Genomic DNA, 9,374 nt, shown 5'->3' with positions numbered 1-9,374 from the left:
GCATAATGTCGAGTTATCTGGGGAATATCTCGATTTCGTGGTCTTCTGAGTTTACCGATCGGGGCGGCACTTTCAGGGATGATTGAGCGTACGATAGCAATGAATTCTCGCAGGCTAAAATGTAATCTGATCGGCCTAACAAGAAATCCCTCGCTAAAGGAACCAATAACACATATATAATCGTTTTCCTTTCGCTCCTAACGAGCAAGAGGGCTCATAACCTTTTGGTGTGTGTGGATAGTTGGTTGGATTGGGTGCCTATCGGCTCAGGCTAGCTATGTCTACTGGGCAGAAAGCGAGGGCGGTCAAACACGTGACCCGGTGGGTACTAACAGAATGTCGGGGTCACGTGCCCGCTCCAGGCGGCCATATACCTAAACGGGTTACGACCGCACTATTACTACTTCGGCCTAGTGCCAGTAGACCTTCGGTGCTTGTCTAATATGTATACATGCGTTCCGCCCTATGTCCGTAACACCGAGACTGATCGTCAGTCATTCAGCTCGCCAGTCATTCAGCTCGCCATGATTCTGCATGACTGCCCCACAATTCTGCAGATTGCCCATCACTCAGCTTGCCATGATTCTCTGTGACGCCCAGCTTACGCGTAATAACTTCACTAAGTGTCCAATACAGTAGTTGCAAAAAAAAAAAAAAAAGTTGTAAATCTGTACTTGCTTGTTTTGGTTTTTTGACGTAAGTTCCAATCAATGTAACTAACTAGTTTGAGCAGCAGGCACCCAAATTCCCTGTATGCTTCCATATTTATTTATCCTAATAACATTCCTGCTCTTGCACATCCACGCGCGTTCTGTCTTATATGATACATATCTGAGCAAACATCCTCGAGAATCTTTTGTATTTTCCAAAAAAAAAAATATATATATAAATAAATAAATAAAATAAAATAAAAAACACACGTCGAGATGACGACGTACGTCCTCCCCTAAAACTTCACTTCATCTCGCCTGCCATCTATGTTAACATTAATTACCTGCAGTCGCACTAATAATCATCTCAGCGCCGTCTTTATCGGCGCCGTCAATTCTGGCAAATCAACCACCGCTGGTATGCTGGACAGTCCATGCCGCTCCATCTGCCATATAACTTGCTCACTTTCCTGATGTAGGTCACCTCTTACATAAGTGCGGCGCGATCTCCAAGAGAACCATACAGAAGTTCGAGCAGGTACGCTTCTCTTGTTTTTGAATATTTGGCATGCTTTACCAGACAAGATGATAACCACCCACAGGAAACCGCTGATCAAGGCAAGGCGTCGTTCAAGTACGCATGGGTCCTTGATAAGCTGAAGGCTGAGCGTGAGCGTGAGATTACTATTGACATTGGGATCGAGTGCTTTGAGGCTAAGAGAACTTTAATCACTGTCATTGGTAAGCAATTGTCCTAGTCTGCTGGATTATCATGTCCTAACCCACCGTGATAGACGCTCCTGGCCATCATGACTATACCAAGAACATGATCACTGGTGCCTCACAGGCCGACTTCGCTATCCTCGTCATTTCTGCTGCTACCGGCGAGTACGAGGATAGCATACATCCGAGTGGCCAAACTTGCCAGCACCTTCTACATGCGTTTACTCTAGGGGTCCGCCAGATCATTGTAGCTGTGAATAAGATGGATACTATTGGATGGAGTGAGGTTCGCTTTGATTATATTATCAAGGATATCTCCTCCCTTCTCAGAAAGGTTGGCTACAATCCTCGGACAGCGGCATTTACCCCTATTTCCGGCTACGGCGGTGACAACATGTTGGAGGAGTCTATTCACTTGAGCTGGTTCAGGGGAGGGACGAGAGAAACCAAGGACGGTGTGGTCAAGGTTAAAACCCTACTTGACGCCATTGAAAGCATCGTGCCCCCGCCCAGGGCTACTGATAAGCCTTTACGTCTACCCATCCGGGATGTTTATAATATATCCGGGATCGGTATTGTGCCGACCGGCCGTATCATCACCGGGGTTATGAAGCCTGGCATGGACCTAACATTTGCCCCAACTAACAATACTGCTCAAGTGGTGTCTATTGAAATGCATCACAAGCAGGTTGATAAGGGCACTGCGGGTGACATAGTCGGCTTTAATATTACAGATGTCTCTGGGGATATATGCCGTAGCCATATCGCTGGTGATTCTACAAATAATCCCCCGAAGCGTGTTGCTTCCTTTACCGCTCAGGTTATAGTCCTGGATCATCCCGGTCAGATTCGGGCTGGCTATACCCCTATTGTGGACTGCTATACTGCCCATATTGCCTGCGAGTTCTCAGAATTGCTGTACATGAATGACCGCCGTAATGGCAGCCACATCAAGGACTCGCCTGAATTTCTCAAGCGGGGTGATGCCGCTATGATCAAGCTCGTTCCCTCCAAACCCATGTGTATGGAGACTTTCAGCGACTGCCCCGCACTTGGACGTTTCATCATCCGTGACAAGGATCGGACTGTCGGTGTCGGTGTCGTCAGGAGCGTCGAGAATTATGTGTATTATGAGAATGAAGATGATTACGAGAGTGATGATGATTACCAGGATTAAGCTGGCGGTGCCGGCTGTGACGAGGGGGCCGACCTGCTGGTAGATTCGGACAGGGATCCAACCGCCCAAAAACTCAAAAATACACTTAAATGTTACGGTCTCTGCAGAGGTGTTTCGACTTGGCGTTGTCTACGTAGCTGAAATTATCCGCATTTGCCTGGACACCATGTTTTGTTGCTCAAGCTTAGCGATATCCCAGCCTACGTAGCACCCACAGGGGTGTAGCTGTGCGCCACACTGCTACCACGCAAATTAATTTCGTTATCTTCTAAACCTTTCCAGCATGCCCTGCATCTTCCGGGCGGATTAAAATACGTATACCCAGGCCTGCGAGGGCAATTAGCAGCTGGAAAATACCCGATGAACTTCTACACTGGCATGAAAATTTAATGCTTCTCATCATCGACCGACCGCGTGTATCTACGGTTGACAACTCCGTACCTCTAGCAAAGCAGTTTACAAAGCCACTGGACATTATACAAGAGGCTCACTCGAGGAATCAAGTTGATTGTTGGCGTCAGAATCGAGCATCCCATTTTAATATGGCAACCACGCACCATCGTCTCCAGCTCTCTGAGTCATCGCTCTCCCGCCCAGGCACCCACTCTCTCCTTATCTCAATGCCGCAATCCATATATGCCGCCAGATCTCGCTCGGAGATTGACTCAATTTCAAAACCCATCCCTAGCACCGTCTCAAAAAAGCCAGCCACAACTTGTCGGCCTACATAAAGCTCTGATACAACCCAGACTTTGCCGCCAGGTGCGAGGAACCATTGCAACGAACGAGCGAGGTTTTCATGCTGTGAATGCAGCCAGAAGCAGTCTGTGGCAATGATACGAGTAAAGGCGCTCTGGTTTTGTTGGGAGAACGAGTCCGAGAACAAACCCCATTCATGGGGGTGGGTAGAGACATGCGCGGTAGCTAATTCGGGGCGATTGCGCAGATTGTGGTCCATATTGAAGGTGATTGCCCCCCCAAGGGCGGGCGAGACAGGGTGGTCTGTAGCAACGACAGTGGCTGCCTTGGCTAGGGCGCAGATCAGCGAAGGGAGAGCGGCGCCTGATCCAACAAATGATGGGCATTAGTGGGTGACGGATGCCGTAGAAAGAAAAGATACTCCCCGGCGCCTAGCTCCAATACCCTTTCGCCTTCCCCCTGCCATATCTCACGAGCTTCCTCCTGCTTGGGGTTTGCCTCCCCGCTGTTAGAATAAGCATCCTCCACACCCTCAGCGACTACTAAGGCTCCATTCCACAGGTAATGAGCAAATAGCTTGCGCGCCTGATTTACCTGGTCTGGTTGCCCATCTTTCTCTGTCAGTTTGATATCATTCTCCTCTAGATGTTGATCACTCAGGCTCGGGTACGTGGGCACCATGACCGTCAGATCGCCCCAGCAGGTGTTATAGAGAAGCTGCTCGCCAGGGCCGCCTAAGTATAGCCGCGGGTTATCTGGGAAGAGGTGCGTCCGAGAAGCTTCGAAAATATCCTCAAGTGACTCGTTGATCTCGGTGTTGACATCCTCATGTAGTAGATCAGGCGCTGGAACACTGCAGGCGGAGGGACGTTGGCAGGGGAGGTTCCGCAGGCGCGAACGGAGCATTGTCTTATTATCTTGGTGCTTTGTCAAGGAAGATAATGACCTGTAAAGTATTTAAAAGAGAGCCTTTTTACTTTTGGCTTAGCCGTTTTCACGTCTGACAATGGATGAAAAGGGTCTGTCCGCAGGGATTTTGGATACGACCCGGATAAAGCAACATGAGCCTGTCGGGTAGCTTACAGATCAAAGCTAGTAGTGTGTGTGTGCGCGTGTGTGTCTATTTTACGTCGGGGGCGAGTCCTTCCACAGAAGCGGTGAGGCTCTGGTCCCGGTGCGGGACATACGACGGACAGATCGGAACTGTCTGTCACCTAGCTAAACTACCATCTATCATCTAAATACAGGTAGCCCCCCGCGCGGGGGGCTGCTTGGGTTTTTCATGGCTGTCAACCAGCGAATTGTGCATATTGGTTTGGATAGAAAAGCAAGAACGCGAGCAAGAAGGATGGAGAAAAACAGGGTACACTAAGGGGAGGATGAAGGGAAGAGTCTGGAGAGAGGGATAGGGACCAGAGGTAGGTCTGGGTATCCCTGAATTTGACGGATTTTGGTGGCCTAATGTCGTCGGCAGATATCTGTATAGAAGTTGGAATCTCCCAGCCAGCCTGCAAATGCAGTGTATCCAGCCTTTGTGCGGAGGATATCAGTCACAGGCCGGTGGCCCCATGAATGTGCTGCTGCTTTGCGGCCCTCCCTGCAATGATAGAAATGGGATGGTTCCTTTCTGCGGCCGCAAGAGCATGTCAGCAGGGCGTCATCGTGTTTAAAGCGTTCATGGGTACTCTGCAAAGTCACCATGTCCGCTCCTGGCGGCAAGGAGGCGGCCCAGGGCTGTTCGTGGAAGGAGGAGCTCTGGGTGGCGCTTCTCCAGGCCTATCCTGAGGTCCTTGTATCGTTTGGGGGCCTTTTCTGCCCAGAACTATGCAAAGGCATGTCAGTGCATCCTCTGCGCTATTCGTCTGGCAGCTGCTATTGACGCAGGTGCTATAGGGAGATTCAGGGGCCCATGGCAACCCATCTTGGCTTCTTTGTCGGCTTCTTCATTGCCTTCAATGCCTGTATGCCCAGGGACCCATTTCACATGCACCCTGCCTTCCTGTACGCCTGGTGCTCTGATGCGATTTGGCCATGTTTGGGCAGCTTCTTGGAAACTCCTGAATACTGACTGACTTGATCCTCTGGGCTGGCCTTGGAGTTGCTGTACTGCTTCCAGGTTGTCCAGACAGATGTGTATGTCTATGGTATGCTTGGCTCTGGGGTTCTTGAGGCCTGAGAGTGGTGTGCAGGCCCTGCAGGGCAGCTCTGGCTTCTGCATCAAAGACTTCCTGATTGGGGAGCTTTGTGTGCCCATGGAAAATCTTGATCTTGTTGGTGCCCCAGTAGCTCACCCAGCCTGTACCTGTGGCTGTGCTCTCCTTTTCTTTGGACCCATCTGTGCAGACCACCATTGCTGGTTGTGGGATGGAAGAGAGCCATCTCTGGAACTCCTCCTGTGACGGCTCACACATGATAACTCACATATAACGGCCCAACACCGCATCAACGGATGATACATCACAAATGCCGCTATACAACCCTGCCACCAACAACCCCTATAAAAAACCTCTTCATTATCAAGATAGATTTCCTTTTCTCTTCTCTTCTCCAGATTCGATATTCTCGTCGATGGCTACAATAGTTTAGATAGGAACATTGATTCAATATTATCTACTATTCCGAGCCCGTGACAGCTGCCAGGAGCGGCCATGGTGACTTTGCAGAGTACCATGAGCGCTTTAAACATGACGATGCTTTGCTGAAATGCTCATGTGGCTGCAGAAAGGAGCCCTCTCACTTCTACTTTTGCCGTGAGAGTCGCAAAGCAGTAGCACATCCATGGGGCCAACAACCAGTAACAGACATCCTCACCAAAAAGACAGGATTCACTGCATATGCAGATTGGCTGGGAAAATCGCAATTTTATACAGCCATCTGCAGACGCTATTAGGATGCTAAATGCATCAAATCTGGGAACCTCCAGGCTTACCTCTGGCTCCCTCGCCCTTCATCAGATAGTCCGCTTCTTCCAACTCACAGAGTCAGAGTAGCTCTATACTACGGAACATGTAAACATTAATCGGGCTGATCTCGGAGCCTCCGGAATCGGAGATGCTCTCGGTGCGGAAATACCGTAAATAGTAATCAATTTCTCGGGGCCGACGGATCAGATAAGATACGCCACATGGTTAAGTATTTAGCCCTGCCGTATAAGAACCTTGATGGCGCCGCATCAATCGACATTCGAGAAACACTTTTCTTTTTCTAGTTGATCATTTTAACTGAAATATCTGTTTAATACACAAAATGGCCAACGCACTCAGAAATATCATCGTTGTTGGAGGGTCCTTCGTGGGAAAGGTGAGTCGGAGATAACCTAGTATCTGGCCAGATTGTTGATATTGACCGTTGGACAGGCTACTGCTTCGGAACTGGCGAATGTCGTCCCGAATACGCATAGGGTGGGTTCTATAAACCTCTATATTGAACATAGCTGCTAACTCGCTCAGGTTCTCTTGGTAGAACCGCATAGCCACTTCCACCATCTCTTCACTTTCGTAAGCATTCCCCTTTTCATTTTAAGAGCGACTACTGATTACGGGTATAGCCACGATTCGCTATTGTCCCTGGCCATGAACACAAAGCATTCATCCCATACACCGGGCTCTTTTCTCCCAACCCGAAAGATTCTCCATCGCGCCATTCTGTCATCCAAGCACGTGCTCTATCAGTCCAACCGCATCATCTCCAGCTAGACCGCGAATGGCAGGGGTCAAACCAGATTCCATTTGAATACCTTGTCGTCGCAACAGGCACGCGCCTTGCGCAGCCTGCGGGGATGAAGCATGATGATAAGCTATCCTCCGTGTCGTATCTGCAGAAACACCAAGCAGATGTCAAGCGCTCCAAGTCCATCGTCATTGTTGGCGGCGGAGCTGTTGGCGTCCAAATGGCGACTGATCTGAAGGAGTATTATCCCGACAAGGAGATTACAGTCGTGCAGTCTCGGCCAAAGCTCATGCCCCAATTCCATGAAAAGCTGCACGAGATCATCAAGGCTCGTTTCGATGAGCTTGGTATCAACCTTGTCACTGGCTCGCGCACCGTCATTCCCCCAACCGGCTTCCCCAACACAGGCACACCATTTAAGGTCCAACTAACCAACGGCACTGAACTCACAACCGACTTTGTCATCATGGCCACCGGCCAAACACCCAACAACCAGCTCGTCAAGGACTTACCACCCTCAGCAGCCACGTCTATCACGAACCCCGACAACGGATTCATCCGCATCAGACCCACAATGCAATTCCAAGACCCGAATTACTCGCATTTGTTTGCGGTGGGTGATATTGCTGATACCGGGGTGCGAAAGGCTGCAAGGCCGGGTGCTGCGCAGGCTGGTGTTGTGGCGAGGAACATCCAGACGTTGATTGAGGGGAGGACGCCTGAGGAGGCATTTGAGAGGGCCCCGGGGGCTATTCATATTACATTGGGATTGGTAAGTTTTGTTACTCGGAAATGGTAGTATTTGGGACTAACGGTGATTGCAGAAACATAACATTGTTTTCCGGAACCCAAATGTAGCGGAGGGTCAGACTGAACCAACTATCATTCAGAAGCCTGAGTAAGTATCCCATACTCCATATTTGGATAATTCAAGCTGACAGTTGCGCAGGGGACAAGAGGATATGAACGTGGAGGGAATGTGGCAACGGTTGGGTGTTGCGATTGAGAGCCAGCACCAGTACCATCTGTAAATGTTTGCATCTTGTTAGATCTATGGTTTTGCATCTTCACTGTATTTACATGAGCCTTGGAGGATTATTTACTCTGGAATATACATAATCTAATGCGTCCATCAGACCTCAAACAGGAGGAGGATTCAAATCCAACCCCTCCACCGTAAGCGTAAACGCATCATTCCTCGAATAACTCCCCGCAACATCCATATCCAACCGCCCCCTTAGACAATCATCAAGATCAATCTCCGCAACCGACAGTCCCGCCTCAATACCTGCCTCATCATCCGTACTAGCCTCCCAAATCGGCTCAGACAGAACCTCACCTAAAGGACCAACGATACACGAGCCACCGCGCGAGACGTACTCGTCTACAGAGGCTTGACCTTGAGAGTACTTCGTGATCCACTCTGGCAAGTCTCCGCGGCGCACGGATTGGTTCGCGGAGAGGACGAAGGTGCGTCCCTCGCCGGCGACGGTGCGCATTAACGGTAGCCAAGTGTCGCGGCTATCTGCTGTTGGGGCGAGGTAGATGTTCACGTTCTGAGAGTAGAGGCTTTGGCGGAGGAGAGGCATGAAGTTCTCCCAGCAGATTGCGGCGGCCAATGTGATTGTGACGCCGTCGATTTCGGTTGTTACAGCTTTCAGTGTGGACGGGGATCCCTGTGCCCAGACGAGGCGTTCTGACCCGGTCTGCAATATATCAGTAACCACCCAAGCAAAGACAAGAATAAAAGAAACGCACCGGCATAACCTTCCTCCTCTTCCCAATAACCCCCCTAACAGGATCAACATAAACAACCGCACAATACAAACTCCCCCCCGCCCTCTCAATCACCCCCGTAACCACAAAAATCCCCGTCCTCTTCGAAACCCTCTCCAAAACCTCCCTCGTCCCATCCCCCCGATACTCCTTCCCTGCGGGGAGCGGCAATCTCCGCTCCACCCACTCATCCCCCGCGCCCGCCGGCGTATCACCCAAATCAACCGCTGCGTTGAAGTATTCGAGGAATTGGTCACGGCCGTACGGTGCGCGCGCGCCGACTGCTGTTCCGAAATCGCAGGTGCGTGGGTAGCCGCCGAGGTAGGCTTCTGGGAAGAGGAGGAGGCGAATGCCTTTGGTGACGGCGTGGGAGGTTATGGTTTCGAGGGAGGAGAGGGTGGCGGAGAGGGAGGACTGGGTGCGCGATTGCACGACGGCGACTTTGAGGGTTTGAGGCATGTTTTTGGTGATACTGGGAGTTGAAGTTTGCAGAATTGATGCTGTTATATAGGAATATTTCAAGCAAATGCCGAATTGTTTCCCCGCATTCGGTCTCGGCACATCCCGATTGTCCGCGGTTCGGAGTGCGGAGTATATCGAACTATACAACGTTTTGGAAACCATGGAAATGTAGTAACTGGGTTTACCCCTCGGAATAGCGAGCTGTAAATAGGCCAGCT

At 50.3% G+C, this 9,374-nt stretch overlaps 4 protein-coding genes across 4 annotated transcripts; 2 read left to right on the top strand and 2 right to left on the bottom strand.

Moving 5' to 3' along the window:
* Positions 1–858: 858 nt before the first annotated feature.
* ASPGLDRAFT_182519 (uncharacterized protein) lies at positions 859–2,799 on the top strand. The gene is made up of 5 exons (XM_022543031.1): positions 859–934; positions 1,001–1,068; positions 1,130–1,188; positions 1,253–1,391; positions 1,445–2,799. The coding sequence occupies exons 1-5, from the start codon at positions 927–929 to the stop codon at positions 2,548–2,550; spliced, it is 1,380 nt and encodes a 459-aa protein (XP_022395238.1). The 5' UTR covers positions 859–926; the 3' UTR covers positions 2,551–2,799.
* Positions 2,800–2,863: 64 nt separating this feature from the next.
* Positions 2,864–4,322, bottom strand: ASPGLDRAFT_53583 (uncharacterized protein). The gene is made up of 2 exons (XM_022548019.1): positions 3,675–4,322; positions 2,864–3,612 (listed from the first exon to the last, which is right to left on the bottom strand). The coding sequence occupies exons 1-2, from the start codon at positions 4,153–4,155 to the stop codon at positions 3,068–3,070; spliced, it is 1,026 nt and encodes a 341-aa protein (XP_022395237.1). The 5' UTR covers positions 4,156–4,322; the 3' UTR covers positions 2,864–3,067.
* A 2,173-nt stretch (positions 4,323–6,495) lies between these two features.
* On the top strand, positions 6,496–7,949 carry ASPGLDRAFT_138727 (uncharacterized protein; the record flags this gene model as incomplete). The annotated part of the gene is made up of 6 exons (XM_022541637.1): positions 6,496–6,549; positions 6,606–6,650; positions 6,699–6,746; positions 6,797–7,690; positions 7,743–7,816; positions 7,868–7,949. 6 exons carry the CDS (start codon positions 6,496–6,498, stop codon positions 7,947–7,949), a joined length of 1,197 nt encoding a protein of 398 aa, XP_022395236.1.
* Positions 7,950–8,057: 108 nt separating this feature from the next.
* On the bottom strand, positions 8,058–9,153 carry ASPGLDRAFT_182511 (nitrilase; the record flags this gene model as incomplete). The annotated part of the gene is made up of 2 exons (XM_022543030.1): positions 8,058–8,624; positions 8,677–9,153. 2 exons carry the CDS (start codon positions 9,151–9,153, stop codon positions 8,058–8,060), a joined length of 1,044 nt encoding a protein of 347 aa, XP_022395235.1.
* Between the last annotated feature and the right edge of the window lie 221 nt (positions 9,154–9,374).

Source organism: Aspergillus glaucus, assembly GCF_001890805.1.
Source record: "Aspergillus glaucus CBS 516.65 unplaced genomic scaffold ASPGLscaffold_47, whole genome shotgun sequence".
In the NCBI taxonomy this organism is placed as follows: Eukaryota; Fungi; Ascomycota; class Eurotiomycetes; order Eurotiales; family Aspergillaceae; genus Aspergillus; species Aspergillus glaucus.
The sequence above is the reverse complement of the archived record's forward strand: the minus strand, read 5'-3'. Positions and strand labels throughout refer to the sequence as shown.